Source organism: Lepidochelys kempii, chromosome 17 (genome assembly GCF_965140285.1).
Source record: "Lepidochelys kempii isolate rLepKem1 chromosome 17, rLepKem1.hap1, whole genome shotgun sequence".
Classification (NCBI taxonomy): Eukaryota; Metazoa; Chordata; order Testudines; family Cheloniidae; genus Lepidochelys; species Lepidochelys kempii.
In genome coordinates this window covers 23,192,256-23,213,330 of record NC_136396.1, presented here as the reverse complement: position 1 = coordinate 23,213,330, position 21,075 = coordinate 23,192,256, and the positions used below count along the sequence as shown (strand labels likewise).

Sequence of the window (21,075 nt, the reverse complement as noted above, 5' to 3'; positions counted from 1 at the left end):
AGGTGGGGGTTCCCCAAATTGACCTGTTCGCCATGAAGAGCAACAGAAAATGTCCCCACTTCTGTTCTTCCGGAATCACAGTCCCTCATGGACATGTTCCTCCTCCCCTGGATGGACCATCTGTTGTATGTGTTCCCATCGTTTCCACTCGTCCATAAGGTTCTGCTCAAGATCATAGAATATCAGAGTTGGAAGGGAACTCTGGAGGTCATCTAGTCCAACCCCCTGCCCAGAGCAGGACCAATCCAAACCAAATCATCCCAGCCAGGGCTTTGTCAAGCCTGACCTTAAAAACTTCTAAGGAAGGGGATTCCACTACCTCCCTAGGTAACACATTCCAGTGTTTCACCACTCTCCTAGTGAAAAAGTTTTTCCTAATATCCAACCTAAATCTCCCCCACTGCAACTTGAGACCATTACTCCTTGTCCTGTCATCTGCTATCACTGAGAATAGTCTAGATCCATCTCTTTGGATCCACCTTTCAGGTAGTTAAAAGCAGCTATCAAATCCCCCCTCATTCTTCTCTTCCGTAGACTAAACAATCCCAGTTCCCTCAGCCTCTCCTCATAAGTCGTGTTCCAGACCCCTAATCATTTTTATTGCCCTTCGCTGGACTCTCTCCAATTTCTCCACATCCTCCTTGTAGTGTGGGGCCCAAAACTGGACACAGTACTCCAGATGAGGCCTCACCAGTGTCAAATAGAGCGGAACGATCACGCCCCTCGATCTGGTGGCAACGCCCCTACTTATACACCCCAAAATGCCATTGGCCTTCTTGGCAACAAGGGCACACTGTTGACTCATATCCAGCTTCTCGTCCACTGTCACCCCTAGGTCCTTCTCTGCAGAACTGCTGCCTAGCCATTCGGTCCCTAGTCTGTAGCGGTGCATTGGATTTTTCCGTCCTAAGTGCAGGACTCTGCACTTGTCCTTGTTGAACCTCATCAGATTTCTTTTGGCCCAATCCTTCAATTTGTCTAGGTCCCCCTGTATCCTATCCCTACTCTCCAGCGTATCTACCACTCCTCCCAGCTTAGTGTCATCTGCAAACTAGCTGAGGGTGCAATACACACCATCCTCCAGATTGTTAATGAAGATATTGAACAAAACCGGCCTGAGGACCGACCCTTGGGGCACTCTGCTAGATACCGGCTGCCAACTAGAGATGGAGCCATTGATCACTACCCGTTGAGCCTGACAATCTAGCCAACTTTCTACCCAACTTGTAGTGCATCCATCCAGCCCATACTTCTTTAACTTGCTGGCAAGAATACTGTGGGAGACCGTGTCAAAAACTTTGCTAAAGTCAAGGAATAACACGTCCACTGCTTTCCCTTCATCCATAGAACCAGTTATCTCATCATAGAAGGTAATTAGATTAGTCAGGTATGACTTTCCCTTGGTGATTCCATGCTGACTGTTCCTGATCACTTTCCTCTCCTCTAAGTGCTTCCGAATTGATTCCTTGAGGACCTGCTCCATGATTTTTCCAGGGACTGAGGTGAGGCTGACCGGCCTGTAGCTCCCAGGATCCTCCTTCTTCCCTTTTTTAAAGATGGGCACTACATTAGCCTTTTTCCAGTCTTCCGGGACTTCCCCCGATCGCCATGAGTTTCCTTGGCTTTCTTCTTGTTGCCAACATACCTCAGGAAACCCTTCTTGTTACTCTTAACATCCCTTGCTAGCTGCAACTCCAAGTGTGATGTGGCCTTCCTGATTTCATTCCTACATGCCCGAGCAATATTTATATATTCATCCCTGGTCATTTGTCCAATCTTCCACTTCTTGTAAGCCTCCTTTTTGTGCTTAAGATCAGCAAGGATTTCACTGTTAAGCCAAGCTGGTCACCTGCCATATTTACTGTTCTTTCGACACATCGGGATGATTTGTCCCTGTAACCACAATAAGGATTCTTTAAAATACAGCCAGCTCTCCTGGATTCCTTTCACCCTCATGTTATTCTCCCAGGGGATCCTGCCCATCAGTTCCTGGAGGGAGTCAAAGTCTGCTTTTCTGATGTCCTGGGTCTGTATTCTGCTGCTTTCCTTTCTTCCTTGTGTCAGGATCCTGAACTCGACCAGCTCATGGTCACTGCCTCCCAGGTTTCCATCCACTTTTGCTTCCTCTACTAATTCTTCCTGGTTTGTGAGCAGCAGGTCAAGAAGAGCTCCGCCCCTAGTTGGTTCCTCCAGCACTTGCACCAGGAAATTGTCCCCTACAGTTTCCAAAAACTTCCTGGATTGTCTGTGCACCACTGTATTGCTCTCCCAGCAGATAAGAGGATGATTGAAGTCGCCCATGAGAACTAGGGTGTACGATCTAGTAGCTTCTGCGAGTTGCCGGAAGAAAGCCTCGTCCACCTCATCCCACTGGTCCGGTGGTCTCTAGCAGACTCCCACTATGACATCACCCTTGTTGCTCACGCTTCTAAACTTAATCTAGAGACTCTCAGATTTTTTCTGCAGTTTCGTACTTGAGCTCTGAGCAGTCATACTGCTCCCTTACATACAATGCAACTCCCTTTCCTTTTCTGGCCTCCCTGTCCTTCCTGAACAGTTTATACCCATCCACGACAGTACTCCAGTCATGCGCAGGGAGAAGAGTACAGTCATACTGGTAGTGCCAGCCTGGCCTTGCCAGCACTGGTATACCATGCTTCTGGAGCTGTCAGTGGATGCTCCATTCTCATTGCCTCTGCTTCTGCACCTGATCACCCAAGGCCACAGTCATCTTCATCATCACGATATCGAGTCTCTTTACCTCACCGCTTGGAAGCTTCATGGCTCAACCTGATTGAGCTGATGTGCTTGGAGCCCGTTAGGGAGCTTCTGCTGGGCAGCAGGAAACCCTCCACCAGGGCTACCTACCTGGCCAAGTGGAAAAGGGTTGCAATCTGGTGTTCTCATAGGTGCCTGCATTGGGAGAGCACAACCCTACCACTCATCTTAGACTACCTATTAGACTTAAAACAGCAGGGCCTCTTGGTTTCATCTCTCCAGGTTCACCTGGCAGCAATTTCAGCTTTCCACCTGGGAGCAGCCGGCTGTTCAGTCTTGGCCAACCCGATGGTCAGTTGCTTCCTGAAAGGTCTGGGCAGGCTATACCTGCAGATTAAGCAACAAATCCCAGCGTGGGACCTTAACCTGGTCTTTTCCAGGCTAATGGGACCCCTGTTTGAATTCCCAGCAACTTGTTCATTGCTCGACCTATCGTGGAAGGTGGCTTTCCTAGTCACCATTACGTCAGCAAGGAGAGTCTCCGATCTTAAAGCCCTAACCTCCGATCCTCCTTATACCATTTTTTATAAGGACAAGGTACAACTTAGGCTTCATCCAGCCTTTCTTCCAAAGGTTGTCTCCCAATTCCATGCCAATTAGGACATTTTTCTGCCAGTCTTTTACCCTAAACCTCATGCGGATGGCTGGAAACAAAGAATCATAGAATCATAGAATAATCAGGGTTGGAAGGGACCTCAGGAGGTCATCTAGTCCAACCCCCTGCTCAAAGCAGGACCAATCCCCAATTAAATCATCCCAGCCAGGGCTTTGTCAAGCCTGACCTTAAAAACTTCTAAGGAAGGAGATTCTACCACCTCCCTAGGTAACACATTCCAGTGTTTCACCACCCTCCTAGTAAAAAGTTTTTCCTAATATCCAACCTAAACTCCCCCACTGCAACTTGAGACCATTACTTCTTGTCCTGTCATCTTCTACCACTGAGAATAGTCTAGAACCATCCTCTCTGGAACCACCTCTCAGGTAGTTGAAAGCAGCTATCAAATCCCCCCTCATTCTTCTCTTCTGCAGACTAAACAATCCCAGCTCCCTCAGCCTCTCCTCATAAGTCATGTGTTCCAGACCCCTAATCATTTTTGTTGCTCTTCACTGGACTCTCTCCAATTTCTCCACATCCTTCTTGTAGTGTGGGGCCCAAAACTGGACACAGTACTCCAGATGAGGCCTCACCAATGTCGAATAGAGGGGGACGATCACGTCCCTCGATCTGCTCGCTATGCCCCTACTTATACACCCCAAAATGCCATTGGCCTTCTTGGCAACAAGGGCACACTGCTGACTCATATCCAGCTTCTCGTCCACTGTCACCCCTAGGTCCTTTTCTGCAGAACTGCTGCCTAGCCATTCGGTCCCTAGTCTGTAGCGGTGCATTGGATTCTTCTGTCCTAAGTGCAGGACCTAAGCAGGAGTGGAAAGACTACACTCGTTGGATTTTCGGAGAGCTCTGGCTTTTTACATCAAATGCACAAAGCCGTTCCGTAAGTTGAACCAGTTGTTCGTGGTGGTTGTGGATAGAATGGACGGCCTTCTGGTGTTGTCACAGAGAATTTCATTATGGATCATGTCCTGTATCCGGGCAAGCTATGATCTAACAAAAGTTCCGGCCGCTGCACTAATGGCTCATTCCACAAGGGCGCAGGCCTCCTTGACAGCATTCCTGGCCCAGGTCCTGATCCAGGAGATCTGCAGGGCAGCAACATGGTCCTCAGTTCACACTTTCACCTCTCTTTATGCCATTACCCAGCATGTCAGGGACGATGCTACATTCGGCAGAGCAGTGTTTCATTCAGCGATTCCTTCGAGCTCCGACCCCACCTCCTAATTAGGGCTTGGGAGTCACCTAATTGGAATCGACATGAGCAAGCACTCAAAGAAGAAAAAATGGTTACTCACCTTCTCATAATTGTTGTTCTTCGAGATGTGTTGCTCATGTCCATTCTAAGACCCACCCGTCTTCCCATCTGTCGGAGTAGCCAGCAAGAAGGAACTGAACAGGTGGCTGGTCGGCAGGGACCTATGTACACCGCCATGAAGGCGCCACTCCAGGGGTCTCCAGAGCCGACCCGACAGATGCTGCTAGGGGAAAAACCTTCCGACGACTGTGCACATGGGCACACACACACCTAATTGGAATGGACACGAGCAACACATCTCAAAGAACAACAGTTGCGAGAAGGTGAGTAACCGGTTTTACTACCTGTATGGCCCTGAGGATGTCACATGAGCTGGAGCTGTGTGCTGATTGGGCTGCAAGTGGCCTATGGCCATAGGTTGAGAACCACCACCCTAGAGAGACAAGGTGGGTGAGGTAATACCTTTTTTTGGACCACCTTATGCTGATGAGAAGCTTTCAAGCTACACAGAGCTCTTCCTCAGTCTGAGAAAGTGTCACGAGATCGAACAGATTGTTTAGCATAAGTAGTCAGCACATGTTCTAAGGAACCATTCAAGGTGAAGTGACCCGTTAACATCCCTGTGGTGTAAGTTAAGTCAAACTGGGGCTGGTGCAGACAAGCCCACAGTTTCAGCAAGCCCTAACGAGCTCCCTAATAGCTCCCCTACCTCCCGTGCAGAGTGGACCTCGGTGAAGGAGAGGATTTGGCCCACAGCAGCATGCAGGGCTGAGTATTTAATGTCAAGTGCCTGATCCTCCCTCCCTTATATCAGTTCAATCCGGTAACTTCAGTGTAGCTGCTCTTGGTGTGAGTGCAAGGAGAATCAGGGCTGAGCGTGTTTCCACAGCTCAAAGCTAAGCCCCTGGGTAGATCCCAGCTATAGAGTGTGTCTACACTGCAAGCACCATGGTGCTCACAGTAGCTCTTCTTCTGCTCTGCTGGTTTGGAATAACAAATGGAATGTTTGGTTTCAGATCCAGATGTTGCCCCTGCACGTCCTGCTCTTCAGTGCACTAAGAAGATTCATGATGAAGGGAGTGAAGAGCTGGAATCGTTACCTCAGATCCCCAATCCTATGTCTAGTGTCACCAAAATTCCAGTCTCAGATGCTGCTGCCACATCTCAGAAGCAAGTCAAGAGACTGGAGTCCCAGTCAAGCTCTTCAAAATCAGAATCCATGCAGAACAGTCCCAAGTCCTGCCCCACTCCAGAGGTCAGTGTTGTTTCTGGTGTCCCTTGTCATTACCCAAGTGGGGATAAGCACACCTTGGGATCAATGCATTTACTAGCACTGCTTTCCTCCGCTTACAGCTACCTCTTAAACCTGTGTCTGGGAACTAGAGAATCCTGTGGAAAAATAATAGAAAACTTGCAGAAAACTGCTGAAGGGATTTGCTCCCTCTTCACTTGTCAACACTCTGTGATGGCCATTTGTATAGATCATTGTGGTCTGAGAGGAATGCAGACAACCGAAGAAAAGCCCTGGGAAATTTATAGCAAGTTTCCTGAATGTTTTCAATTTGTGTTTAGTCCTGGATAGTCTTTGTTGTGATTTCACAGCCCTGGATTGCCACACAATAGCTGCGTACTGCAGCCTGTAGTAGTGGTTTAGCAACATGAAGGCATGTGCCTGTGCCCTGCTGTCCTTGGCATAGAGCCAAGAGGGCGCATGCTGGTGCAAACATTGCTGCTGATACTGTTAGACTTATTAGTAGCTGTTGGTGCAGGAGATCATGAAGGACTACTGAGCTGGTGACGGCAGATGCAGACAGGTTATATTGACTTTGCTTTCTCCTCCCTCTCAGGGATGTGATGGCAGCTGCTCCCTCTGCCCAGTAGGTCTCGTGTATGGATTCTTGTGGGGCTCAGTCCTGTCCCCGCCCTTATTTAATGTTCCCGTTAGATCACTAGGGAAGCTCATGAAAATCTATGTCTGGTAAGAGAGTGCTCCTTTCTTCTTCTGATTCTATGTCCACTCTCCAGTGTACTCTCTTAGCCTAGCAGAGTAGGTTCAGGGCTAAGAGCCAAGAGATCCTGATTTCTAAGCCTACCCTTCCTGCTGACTATCTCTCTTAGTACTTTGAACTTCACAAGCCCTCTTTAAGCTTCATAACATTCCTACAAGGTGAACAAATATCATTGTACTGACAGGGTGACCGAGTCACAGACAGATCAGCTGATGTACCCAAAGTCATAGCTGGGATTGGAACCCAGATCCCCTGAGCATGAACTGTATCTCAGTTTCAGGGTGATGGCACCTGACTTCCCCCTTCCTGGTCCCTGGAGGGCACTCACTTAAAGTTTCTGGCCCCCCAGCCATCACCTCCCTTGGAAGGAGACCGTGTCTGTCTCCCTGCTGACCAGGGTTTTAAGACTGCACAGCTCCCTGCCTTACACTTTGTTATCTCCAGCAAACCGGTCCATCTAACAGCTAGAGCCAGGGCATTGCTTTCTCTCCGAGGGCTGTAAACTGTGTATTGGCAGCAGTTACAAGTGAACACCCAGTTCTTCGTCGAGTTAGTAGTGTCCCTATGGGTGCTCCGCTGTAGGTGTATCTGTGCCCCTGCACCTCTAATTGGAGATTTTTGGTAGCAGTGTTCATTGAGCCTGCACATGTGCTGTCCCTCCCTTGTGGTCTGCCTCAAGGCTATATAGCACTGCTGGGTGACCGCCCCTGCCCCCCGCCCTGTTCCTTCTCAACCGCCTTTGGCCTCCAAAGGAGCAAGCAGTCAGCCCTTCTTTATTTGCATCATTAGCATAAGTAGTTGTTTTTTTTTCTGTTTTTTCTCCTTAATACTTAGCTTTTCCTTTTTGCTCTGTCGGGATTAAAGGGAAAAAAAGAAGTTTAGTTTACATTTCCTGCCCTGTCTGGGGGGATTGCCCCCTACTCCCTTGGGCGTTTAGAAGATTACGTTTTTTCAGTTAAAAAAAGAGAGGAAAAGAAGAGGAGGAGGAAAGAAGACCTTGCATCTGCATAAATCACTGCTAGAGGATGATAGCCCCCCACGCCCGCCCAGGGGTATTCCCGGCTCTCCCGGCTCCAAGAGGTGCCTCTCCTACAAGGAGTCGATTCCTGTAACATCCAGACACTCACTGATCTGGTGCCTGGGAGAGTCCCATAGAAGTGCTTCCCTTACCACAGCTAAAACTGCAGGCTCGCAGGAACTGAGAACTGAAGTTAAAACTCCTCCTTATGAAGAAGACACTTTAGTTTCCAGGGGACTCCGGTGCTGCACCCGGATCATCCCTGGAGTCTTTAACTTCAAAGGGGGTAGAGTTGTGGAAAAACCCAGCAGACTCCCCCTGTAAAGGCTCGAAAAAAGGGCTCTGAGTCGCTGGCCAGCCAGAGGGGTTCCCCAGTGCAGCCACCTCGGTACCGATGGCACTGGCAGCTCTGAAGCATGGTACCCAGAAGGGGGCCTCTGCTATGAGCTCTGCCGCACCCATCGCCTGGAGAAACCAGGGTCTCGGGCTCTGAGGCAAATGGTACTGCCCCCTAATGAGAAAGACAATTACCGTATTGCCTCTAAAAGAGCAACTTTCGGTACCAGGTGTGTCAAAACTCCCACCTAGGGAGAGCTCTGCACCTTCTCAACCATTGGTACCGAAAAAGTACCATGGACGCTCCTCTGTGGTCCCGAGTGAGCCCAGGGTACCACATGAGCTCTGGTACTCTGGAGACCTGACGGTTGGGGAAGAACTGCAATCCCCATTACTCAGTACTGGGCCCCAATACCCAGGGAAAGACAGTACCATACCGTCTCCAAAAGAGCAGCTCCGAGAAAACTTTCAGTATTGGCTGCAACAAGACTCCCATCTAGGGAGTGCTCTGCACCTTCTCAACCACTGGTACTGACAAAGTACCATGGACACTCCTCCACGGTCTTGAGTGAGCCCAGGGTACTGCATGAACTCCGGTATCCTGGAGACCTGATGGTTGAGGAAGAACCGCAATCCCCATTACTTGATACTGGGGCCCCCGTACTGAGCACATCCCAGCACCCGGAATCGCTCTTGGCACCAGGGCAGGTGGTAGATGAGCTGCAGATTGCCCTACAGGAGATGCAGATGCACATCACAAGTTGGTGGATATTCTGCCCACCTCTTTCTCATCCAGTATTGCCCGCCCAATTAATGAGGTGATTCTAGATCCTGCCGAAGTCATCTGGCAGACACCAGCCTCTATCACACCAACCAGCAAGAGAGCTGACAAAAAAATACTGTATCCCTCCCAAAGAGGCAGACTTCCTGCTTCAACATCCACAACCCAACTCCATTGTAGTGGATGTAGTTAATGCATGAGGCAAGCAACATTGTGCCAAGTCGACCCACTATGATTGAGCTTGGGAGGATGATGTATTTGTTGGTGACATTAGTTTTGAGTTGCAAATTGCCTGCCTTAATTGATTCTAGCAGGTTCTTGATTGGCTGCAGGTGTTCTAGTCAGCCTGTCTTAATTGTCTCCATAAGGTTCCTGATTGTTCTGGAACCTTCCCTGCTCCCTTACCCAGGGAAAAGGGACCTCCTTCGCTTGCTGCTCAGCTATATGCTTTCTATTCTCTGCTAAAGCCCCACTGGCCTGGGCTTTTTTTACTTTTTGACCCTGCTTCAGTTCCCCCCCTGACCGGGCCAGACGCTTTTTCTTCGTTGTTTTTTTTTTTTTTTTACTGTTTTTCTTTGCTGCCGTTCGAGTGCTGCTCGGCTGCCAGCTTGCTGCCCGGCCCCCCACGCCTGCGCTCGGACGCTGCTACTACTCCAGCTGAAACTCCCGGGGGGGGGGGGGGGGGGCGGACTGCCGACCTGCTCCCCGGAGGAGGGGAGTGGAAGCCTGCAGACACAGCCGTTTGCTGTTTGTTTGTGGACCTGTAATTAACCGACAAGTTATTTTTTTCTCCTTATCTACTTGGCATTTTTGGAATGCTCCGCAAAGCCCGGGAGAGAAGATAGCCAACAGAGGAATCGCCCAGGGAAGCTACAAATCATCGTGGAGGGGGCCGTAAGACTGAGTAACTTTTGAACTGTACTCTCGTGTGGGGGGAGTTTGACTGTGTCTTAACTGCATTTGTAGGGGCACAAGGGTGTGGTACGGAGCTGCTCCCCGATCCATCGGTGCCCCCCCCAACACTACTACAGCCGTCATGGCCCCCCCGCCGTCCGTCCCTGCTGGCAACTTGCCATCTGCCTCTGGATTCAGCTGCTTGCTCTGAATTCCGCCATCCGGACTGGAAACGACAGCCGACCAAACAAGACTCTTTGGACAAACGCGCGTGGGTCCACATCCCCTCCCCCCCTGCACTGCCCACCCCACAGTTTGCCCCTACTACCGGATCCCAACTCCTGTTTCCTCCCCTTGTCCAGTCCGACCCATTTGCCCCTCCCCCCCGCCTGCAGCCCAACAGGGAGAAGTGGTTAATCTGCTTCCCCCTACCCCCCCTCCTTCTGGTGTCTCCCCGTCTCTCCCTGCTCACAATGGCGGGGAGGGGTGAGGCCCCTCTAACAACCTCAGGTTTCAGAGTAACAGCCGTGTTAGTCTGTATTCGCAAAAAGAAAAGGAGTACTTGTGGCACCTTAGAGACTAACCAATTTATTTGAGCATAAGCTTTTGTGAGCTACAGCTCACTTCATCGGATGCATACTGTGGAAACTACAGAAGACATTATATACACAGAGACCATGAAACAATACCTCCTCCCACCCCACTCTCCTGCTGGTAATAGCTTATCTAAAGTGATCATCAAGTTGGGCCATTTCCAGCACAAATCCAGGTTTTCTCACCCTCGCGCCCCCCCCGCCCCTGCACAAACTCACTCTCCTGCTGGTGATAGCCAATCAAAAGTGACCGCTCTCTTTAAAATGTGTATGATAATCAAGGTGGGCCATTTCCAGCACAAATCCAGGTTTTCTCACCCCCTCACCCCCATACACACACAAACTCACTCTCCTGCTGGTAATAGCTCATCCAAACTGACCACTCTCCTTACAATGTGCATGATAATCAAGGTGGGCCATTTCCAGCACAAATCCAAGTTTAACCAGAACGTCGGGGGGGGGGGGGGGGAGAAAAAACAAGGAGAAATAGGCTACCTTGCATAATGACTTAGCCACTCCCAGTCTCTATTTAAGCCTAAATTAATAGTATCCAATTTGCAAATGAATTCCAATTCAGCAGTTTCTCGCTGGAGTCTGGATTTGAAGTTTTTTTGTTGTAAGATAGCGACCTTCATGTCTGTGATTGCGTGACCAGAGAGATTGAAGTGTTCTCCGACTGGTTTATGAATGTTATAATTCTTGACATCTGATTTGTGTCCATTTATTCTTTTACGTAGAGATTGTCCAGTTTGACCAATGTACATGGCAGAGGGGCATTGCTGGCACATGATGGCATATATCACATTGGTGGATGTGCAGGTGAACGAGCCTCTGATAGTGTGGCTGATGTTATTAGGCCTTTTGATGGTGTCCCCTGAATAGATATGTGGGCACAGTTGGCAACGGGCTTTGTTGCAAGGATAGGTTCCTGGGTTAGTGGTTCTGTTGTGTGGTATGTGGTTGTTAGTGAGTATTTGCTTCAGGTTGGGGGGCTGTCTGTAGGCAAGGACTGGCCTGTCTCCCAAGATTTGTGGGAGTGTTGGGTCATCCTTCAGGATAGGTTGTAGATCCTTAATAATGCGTTGGAGGGGTTTTAGTTGGGGGCTGAAGGTGACGGCTAGTGGCGTTCTGTTATTTTCTTTGTTAGGCCTGTCCTGTAGTAGGTGACTTCTGGGAACTCTTCTGGCTCTATCAATCTGTTTCTTCACTTCAGCAGGTGGGTATTGTAGTTGTAAGAATGCTTGATAGAGGTCTTGTAGGTGTTTGTCTGTGTCTGAGGGGTTGGAGCAAATGCGGTTGTATCGCAGAGCTTGGCTGTAGACGATGGATCGTGTGGTGTGGTCAGGGTGAAAGCTGGAGGCATGTAGGTAGGAATAGCGGTCAGTAGGTTTCCGGTATAGGGTGGTGTTTGTGTGACCATTGTTTATTAGCACTGTAGTGTCCAGGAAGTGGATCTCTTGTGTGGACTGGACCAGGCTGAGGTTAATGGTGGGATGGAAATTGTTGAAATCATGGTGGAATTCCTCAAGGGCTTCTTTTCCATGGGTCCAGATGATGAAGATGTCACCAATATAGCACAAGTAGAGTAGGGGCGTTAGGGGATGAGAGCTGAGGAAGTGTTGTTCTAAGTCAGCCATAAAAATGTTGGCATGCTGTGGGGCCATGCGCGTACCCATAGCAGTGCCGCTGATCTGAAGGTATACATTGTCCCCAAATGTGAAATAGTTATGGGTAAGGACAAAGTCATAAAGTTCAGCCACCAGGTTAGCCGTGACATTATCGGGGATAGTGTTCTTGACGGCTTGTAGTCCATCTTTGTGTGGAATGTTGGTGTAGAGGGCTTCTACATCCATATGGCCAAGATGGTGTTATCAGGAAGATCACCGATGGATTGTAGTTTCCTCAGGAAGTCAGTGGTGTCTCGAAGGTAGCTGGGAGTGCTGGTAGCGTAGGGCCTGAGGAGGGAGTCTACATAGCCAGACAATCCTGCTGTCAGGGTGCCAATGCCTGAGATGATGGGGCGTCCAGGATTTCCAGGTTTATGGATCTTGGGTAGTAGATAGAATACCCCAGGTCGGGTTCCAGGGGTGTGTCTGTGCGGATTTGATCTTGTGCTTTTTCAGGAAGTTTCTTGAGCAAATGCTGTAGTTTCTTTGGTAACTCTCAGTGGGATCATAGGGTAATGGCTTGTAGAAAGTGGTGTTGGAGAGCTGCCGAGCAGCCTCTTGTTCATATTCTGACATATTCCGACCTATTCATGATGACAACAGCACCTCCTTTGTCAGCCTTTTTGATTATGATGTCAGAGTTGTTTCTGAGGCTGTGGATGGCATTGTGTACTGCACGGCTGAGGTTATGGGGCAAGTGATGCTGCTTTTCCACAATTTCAGCCCGTGCACGTCGGCGGAAGCACTCTATGTAGAAGTCCAGTCTGCTGTTTCGACCTTCAGGAGGAGTCCACCTAGAATCCTTCTTTTTGTAATGTTGGTAGGGAGGCCTCTGTGGATTAGTATGTTGTTCAGAGGTATTTGGAAATATTCCTTGAGTCGGAGACGTCGAAAATAGGATTCTAGGTCACCACAGAACTGTATCATGTTCGTGGGGGTGGAGGGGCAGAAGGAGAGGCCCCGAGATAAGACAGCTGCTTCTGCTGGGTTGAGAGTATAGTTGGATAGGTTAACAATATTGCTGGGTGGGTTGAGGGAACCTTTGCTGTGGCCCCTTGTAGCATGTAGTAGTTTAGAAAGTTTAGTGTCCTTTTTCTTTTGTAGAGAAGCAAAGTGTGCGTTGTAAATGGCTTGTCTACTCCCCAAGATCCATAAACCTGCCCAATCCACCTCCTCCTGCAATGCTATTGCCGCCCCGGGGTTGTTTCTTTCCCTTTTTTTGCAGATCCCCCCCAAGGAGCAGCCTTTGCATTTTCCTGCCGCGACCCATTAGGAGCTGCAATTTTCCCTCCGCCATCCCCTTCTACCCCAAGGCTTGAGACGGACTTAATAACTTTAGCCTGTCAGACGCCCCATCGGTGGTCTGCACCCTGCCTGCCCGCCTCAGCGGACCACGAGGCTGCACCAAGAGCCCCACCAGGGAATAACCGGGAAATCGCAACCCCACCCCCCCATGAGCTGCAAAAAGCGTTGCGGGAGTTTTTAGAAGACATCTGTGGCTCCCACAACAGGGTACAGCTGGCTCTCCAGTAATGGGGGGATTTTGATCAACTCCTCCAGGCCACAAGGGCCCTTATAAAGGAGGGTAGAGGGAAAGGAAGGCACGGGGCCCGCAGCTTCCGTGATGATTTACTCACTTATGGGATGGGTCACGGATTGCTGTGCGACCCGCCAGGGGCTGCGTACACCCCCGCCAACAAGGAACCCCCAGCCCTCCGCATGACGCCTCTCATTATCGCAACTTTGAACACCAGGGGCTGTAGGATGGCTCTCCGCAGGTCCCAGGTGCTCTCTTACCTTCTGGAAGGGGGGTAATCTGTGGTTTTTTCCTTCAGGAGACCCATACGGATCCGACCGCCGAGGACAGCTGGCAGCTGGAGTGGGGGGATGGGGTCAACTTTAGCCACTTCACTATTCGACAAGCTGGAGTGGTGACCCTGTTCTCCCCCAACCTACGGCCTGAGGTGCTAGGGGTCACTGAGGCCGTGCCAGGCCACCTGCTGCATCTCCGAGTCCGTATGGAGGGGCTCGTGGTCAACCTTGTTAACATCTATGCCCCGACAATGAGCCCGAAGCGGCCGCAATTCTATCAGCGGGTGTCCGACTTCCTCGGCACCCTAGATTCTCATGAGTGCCTAGTCCTGGGAGGGGACTTTAACACCACCCTCGAGGAACAGGACCACTCAGGGGCCAAGCTGAGCCCGGCTTCCGGGAACATTCTCCGAGGAATAGTAGAACATCACTCCCTAGTGGACGTCTGGCGTGACTACCACCCAGATGACACTTCCACGTTCACCTTTGTCTGGGTGGAGGCCCATCGGTCACACCACTCTCGGACCGTATTTATTTATCCCATTTCCATCTTTCACAAGCCCACTCCTCCAACATTCGGCCGGCCTCATTTTCCGACCATCATCTAGCCACCATAACAGCCTCCCTCCGTGCAGAGAGGCCGGGGTTGGCCTATTGGCATTTTAACAACAGCCTGTTGGAGGATGAGGGCTTCGTGACGTCCCTTCCGGGAGTTTTGGCTGGCCTGGCGAGAGCAGCAGCGTGCCTTTCCCTCGGTGCGGCGATGGTGGGATCTAGGGACGTTGCACGCCAAGCTCCTCTGCCGTGACTACACTCGGGGCACCAGCCGACGGAGAAATGCAGCGATAGAGCAGTTGGAATGGGAGGTCTTAGAGATGGAGAGGCGTCTGGCCGCCAGCCCCGAGGACTCGTTCCTCTGCGGAGCATGCCGGGAGAAGCGGGAGGAGCTCCGAGCCCTCGAGGACCATCGGGCCCGAGGTGCCTTTGTTCGATCCCGCATCCGCCTCCTTCAGGAGATGGATCGTGGCTCTCGTTTCTTCTACGCCCTGGAGAAAATGAGGGGGGCCAAGAAACACGTCACCTGCCTTCTAGCAGAAGATGGCACCCCCCTCACGGATCCGGTGGAGATGTGTAGGAGGGCCCGTGGCTTCTACACTTGCCTTTTCTCCCCGGATCTGACTGATCCTGGCGCTTGCAGGGTGCTCTGGGAGGAACTCCCCACGGTCAGCGTGGGCGACCAAGACCGACTAGAGCTGCCTCTCACCCTGGCCGAGTTCTTGGAAACCCTCCTGCGCATGCCCACCAATAAATCTCCGGGCATGGACGAGCTGACTGTGGAGTTCTACTGCGCATTCTGGGACATCCTTGGCCCAGACCTAGCCACTCTCTGGGCTGAGTCTTTGTAGGGCGGGGTCCTCCCTCTTTCGTGCAGGCGAGCGGTGCTCGCCTTATTGCCGAAGAAGGGGGGACCTCCGTGATTTACGAAACTGGCGTCCTGTCTCGCTCCTTAGCACGGACTACAAAATCGTAGCGAAAGCAATCTCGCTGTGGCTAGGGTCCGTGATGGCGGACGTGATCCACCCCGACCAGACCTACACTGTCCCAGGCCGCAGCATTTTTGACAACCTATTTCTAGTCCGAAACCTTTTGAACTCGGGCGTAGAGACGGTCTGTCGTTCGCCCTCCTGTCTCTTGATCAGGAGAAGGCGTTCGATAGAGTGGACCCTGGGTACCTCCTGGGCACTCTGCAGGCGTTTGGATTCGGACCCTCAGTTTGTGATTTTTCTCCGGGTGCTGTACGCCTCTGCAGAGTGTCTGGTTAGGCTTAACTGGACCCGGACTGAACCAGTCGGCTTCGGGTGAGGAGTACGGCAGGGGTGCCCCCTCTCGGGCCAGCTGTATGCTCTGGCAATCAAGCCCTTCCACTGTCTCCTCCACAGGAGGATGACAGGGTTGGTGCTGCGGGAGCCGGAGCTGCGGCAGGTCCTGTCGGCGTACGCCGATGACGTACTCCTCGTGGTCCAGGACCCGGGCGACTTGGCGCGGGTGGAGGCTTGCCAGGCCATCTATTCGGCAGCCTCCTCCGCCCAAGTCAACTGGGTCAAGAACTCTGCCTTGGTGGTAGGGGACTGGCGGCAGCTGAGCTCCCTCCCACCCGCACTTCAGGCCATCCGGTGGAGTGCGGGTCCACTGCTCTACCTTGGCGTTTACCTTTCCGCCACGCACCCTTCCCCGCCGAGAACTGGCAATATTTAGAAGGCGGGGTGATAGAGCGGCTCCGGAAATGGACGAGGCTATTCCGATGTCTATCCCTCCGAGGGAGAGCACTGGTGCTTAACCAACTAGTCCTGTCCACGCTCTGGTACCGGCTCAACACCCTGGTCCCGGCCCCAGGTTTCCTGACCAACCTCCGGACATCGATTCTGGGGTTCTTTTGGTCAGGACTGCACTGGGCCCCTGTTGGAGTTCTTCATCTCCTCCTGAAGGACGGAGGGCAGGGCCTGAAGTGTCTGTACACTCAGGTCCATGTCTTCCGCCTCCAGGCCCTACAGAGGCTCCTCTATGGTGCAGGTAGTTTGACGTGGAGCATACTGACGCACGCCTTCCTGTGCCACTTCCAAGGGCTCCGATACGACTGGCAGCTCTTTTATCTTTGTCCGAGAGGTTTTCTGCGAGACCTCTCCAGGCTGCCAGTCTTCTACCAGGACCTCCTCCGGACCTGGAAACTGTTTTCAACGACCAGGTCCGTGGCGGTCACTGTGGGAGCAGATCTCCTCAAGGAGCCCCTGCTACACAACCCCCAGCTCCGTGTGCAGGCGGCAGAGTCCCGCTCGGTGCGCCAGAGGTTGGTCCTGGCAGAAGTCACGAGAGTTGGAGACCTCCTGGACTATGACCGGGGAGACTGGCTGGATCCCCTGACGCTCGCTCAGTGCATGGGCTCTCCGGAGCTCGTACCCCCCGGCGCGTACTTCAGGAGGTGAAGGCCGCCTTGATGCCTGCTGATCGGGCTTATCTCAACCGAGCCCTGCGCGAGGGCGCGCCCTGCCCACGGTCTACCACAGGCCCGCTGGACCTTTCCATCGGGCCCCTACCCCGTAGATCCCAACAAACCCCTCACCCTTTCACTGCAAGCTGGCTGCATGAACTGCAGCCGGTCAGCTTCCAAATCGCACCACGGAAATATCTATACACACTCATGCTTCACACCTTTCACACCCACACCCTGGTGTCCCGCCCCGATACAAAGTGGCAGGACCTCATGCCACCTTTGAAGGGTGAGCAACCCCGGTGGGCCAGCCTGTATTCCACCTGGGTCCCGAGGCCCGTTGGGGACATTAGTTGGCGGCTCCTTCACGGAGCTGTGAGCACGGGCGTGTTTTTTACGCGGTTCACCCCCAACCCGGATACTTGCCCTTTTTGCAACGTGAGGGAAACCCTGGCACACGTATATTTAGAGTGTGCCAGGCTGCAGCCTTTTTTCCGGCTCCTCACGAATATTTTATTACACTTTTGGCTACACTTTTCCCCTCCCCTTTTTATCTACACACTCCCCATCCGTGGCCCCACAAAATCGCGAGATCTCCTGGTTAACCTCCTCCTAGCCCTAACTAAAACAGCCATTTATAAAACCAGAGAGGGGAGGTTGGCTAATGAAGCGTGCTGCGATTGTAGGGCCGTTTTCCGATCCTCAGTACATTCACGTACCCGGGTGGAGTTCCTCTGGGCGGCGTCCACCGACTCCCTTGACGCCTTCGAGGAAAGGTGGGCGCTGTCCGAGGTTCTCTGCTCGGTGACCCCGTCCAGTTCCGTCTGTCTGACCCTTTGATTGAGGGGAAGAGCGAGAGACCCCAGCCCCAGCCGTTGCCACTGTGGATACCATCATCACTGTCACCTAGGAGGGGTCCTATCACACGTGGGTGTACGTCCCCCCCACTCCTAAACCGTCACCCTGCAGCTGTGCCCATCTTGTCGGGCACTCTCAGGAGAGGGATAATCGGTGACACTGGGCGTGGCACTAGGTAACTCGAGGGGGTGGAAGACCACGAGTGTCGAGGAAGCCCCCCGCTCTGAGCCCAGGCTAGCCTGAACACTTCTCCCTCCTGAAGGCTGCTGTGTTATACCTTGTGTTTGCTTTTGTTTTGTTGCATAGTTTTGCTTTATCCTTTTTGGTGATTCTTTGTAAGTGTTACACAAATAAAATCACTCTACTATAAAAAAAATTACTCTCCTATAGTCATCTGGCCCAACCCTGTCACACTGCACACAGTATTCCAGGTGTGGTCTCAGCAGTGCTGTGTATAATGGTACTGCCAGATCACACTGGCGGCTTAGTCATCCTGTGATCAACCAATACACTCAGGTTTTTCTCCACCTTTGTCACTTCCACCTGATATATCCCCAGATTATAGCAAAAATTCTTGTTATTAATCCCTAAATGCAGGACTTCGCACTATTAAATTTTGTCCCATTTCTATTACTCCAGTTTACAAAGTTGTCCAAAGTTGTCCTCATCTTCTTGTATGAGGCTAAGTAAGAGCAGAAATAAGGTAGGGAAGGAAAAGGATACACAAGTAGGGAAAGGTGTGTGACAGAGGTTAGGTGTACACTGGGATAAAAAAACCTTATTCCCGGGGCAATTCTGCACCAATGTGTGCACGCAGAATTCATGTCCCCTGTAGATTTCTTTGCTTCCCCCCAGAAAATGATGGGGAAGCAAAGGGAAGCCACAAGAATGGTCATGTACCCCTCCCCAGCAGTGCGGGGCACGTTATTTCAGGCGCCCGGAGGCAGAGAGGAAATCATTGTGGGCGGGGGGCTGAGGATGCCCCGGCAGGTAGCTCCTATCATGTGCCAGACTCAGCTGCTAGTCCCAGCCTGGCTGCAGGGAGGCGGTGGGGATGGGGGAGTGTGATGGGATTTGCTCTTCCCCTGCAAGGAGTGGGCAGGTCAGACCCACCCCCAGAAACCTCCCTGGCTGCAGGAAGCTCTGCTTTCCTTTCCGTCTCACACCCTGCCCCCATCACTCCTCAGCTGCAGGGGGAGAGGTCACTGTACAAGGAGCTGCTCCCCCATCTACCCAACCGCTGTCCATCTGGCCCTCCCATACCCATACCTGCCAAGCCTCACTCCCCTGCACCCAGAACCCCCACAGCAACCCCCCAAGTTGCCACTCCACCGAGCCTCACCCTCTGCATCTGGAGCCCCCCCTGCACCCAGCCCCCCCATTGAGTCCCACCCCCCTGCCGAGTCCCACCCCCCTGCATCCAGACCCCCACTGAGCACCTCCCCCCTGCATCTGGACCCCCCCACCTGATTGAGCCCCAACCAGCTGCACCCAGACCTCTACCCCACCAAGCCCTTCTCCCCAGCACCCAGACCCCCTTGCTGAACCCCCCACACCCAGACTTCCCCTGCTGAGCCCCTTCTCCCCACATCCAGACCTCCCCCCCCCGCTGAGCCACAACCACTTTCACCTTGGCCCTCCTGAAGAGATCTCCCACCTCTGTGCAGCCAGTGGCTTGTGCTCCCCACTGCCATGCTAGAGCCTCTACATTTATAAACAAAATATACAGAATTTTGCAGGATTTTAAAATATTGCACACAGAATTTTAATTTTTTGGTGCAGAATTCCCTCAGGAGTAAAAGCCTGCAGCTGGCCCAGGTCAGCTGACTTTGGCTCGTGGGGTTTGGTCTCCAGGACTGAAAAATCACTGTGTAGTCGTTTGGGTTCGGGCTCGATCCCAAGCTCTGGGACTCACGAGCTTGAACATCTACACAGCAATTTTTTGCCCTGCAGCCCAAGCCCAGTCATCTGACCTGGGGCAGCTGTGACTGTGCCGGGGGCTTTTATCCCCATGTAGATGTACCCAGAGTCTCACACCGAAGGTAGTGTTCGGGATTCTGGTTGAGGTGGTGATGTCATCTGGGTCCCTCACCTGCCCGGTTTGGTCAGGACATCTCTCAGGATTAGGATGAAGAAGGTCTGGTATCCCAGGAGATGCTGAGGGTGGCAGTCATTGTGGTGAAGCTTGCTCCAATAGCCAATTTCTTTCCCCAAAGTTTTTCTTTAAGGACCCAAAAAGGGAGTGTTTGGCAGGATAGCCCATCCCCTCATTATTTTGTCCACCAATTAGACTTAGTTTCTGATCCATCAGTTTTAGTTCTTTCATTTTTGGTCTCATGTTGTTTATGATCGTAACACAGTCCTTATCAGTATCAGGAGGCCTTTTTGTTCGGAATAATTCAGTCTATCTGTCTCGCTTCTGCACCTTTTCCCATCAACATTTATTGTTAAAGGGTGTTGTGATATCTTACGAACTTTCACTCACTTTTTACAGTTGAGCTCACAGGGGGAATTTTTAGGCCCAACTATTACAGCATTGCAGCATCGCACTGAGAGCTCCTGTTCAACTGTTCAACTTCCACCACGATCCCTAAATCATTATCAGAGTCACTGCTTCCCAGGATAGAGTTCCCAGTCTGTAGATATAGCTTTCATTCTTTGTTCCCAGATGTATGACTTTGCATTTGGCTGTATAGAAATACATATTGTTTGCTTGTGCCCAGTTTACCAAGTGAGCCAGATCACTCTGTACACTCATTCCCGTTAGCCATCCTGCCTTTGCCCCCATGTTCTATAAAATCATCCTTATTGAAGACTGAGGCAAAGTATTCAGTTAGTTTTGGTCATACCTAGATAATCCTTAATCTGTACCCCACCCTTGCTGCATAGTGGACCCCTTGTTCTTTTTTTATTTATATGTGCAAAGACCCTTTAACTGTTAGTTTTTATTTCTTTTGCAAGGTCAAACTCATTTTGACTTTTGGGAATTCTTAGTTTATCCCTACACTTTTTGACTTTCAAGATGTAGCTTTCTTTGCTGACCAATCCTTCTAGGGAGCAGAACAATTCCACTGAAGATCACCTAAGCCTCCACTTTGAGCATCTTCCTCAGTCTGGCATAGTCATCCTTGATCTGGTCCAGTGGGAATCTGGCACTGGAACTCAGGTACTCTATCCTGGGAAGCAGTGACTCTGAAAAAGGTTTAGGGGTCATGGTGGATAACGAACTGAACATGAGCTCCGAGTGTGACACTTTGGCCAATAAGGCTAATACCATCCTTAGATACATAAACATGGGATTCTCGAGTAGGAGTCAAGAGATTATTTTACCTCTGTATCTGGCACTGGTGCAATCAATTCTGGAATCCTGTGTTAATTCTGGAGCCCACATTTCAATAAGAGTGTTGATAAATTGGAGAGGGTTCAGAGATGAGAAACGAGACTGGTTAAAGGATTGGAAAACCTGCCTTAT

At 51.3% G+C, this 21,075-nt stretch overlaps 1 protein-coding gene across 15 annotated transcripts in view; it reads left to right on the top strand.

Moving 5' to 3' along the window:
- TSPOAP1 (TSPO associated protein 1) overlaps positions 1 to 21,075 on the top strand; it is a 231,743-nt gene that overhangs the window by 106,039 nt on the left and 104,629 nt on the right. For all 15 annotated transcript variants that reach the window (XR_012155490.2, XR_012155492.2, XR_012155491.2 and 12 more), the window contains one exon: positions 5,666 to 5,904. Coding sequence is in view for 12 of the 15 variants with exons in the window: in XM_073316132.2 (XP_073172233.2) it covers positions 5,666 to 5,904 (239 nt within the window). In the remaining 3 variants the exon portion in view is untranslated. The remainder of the gene's footprint in view (positions 1 to 5,665; positions 5,905 to 21,075) is intronic.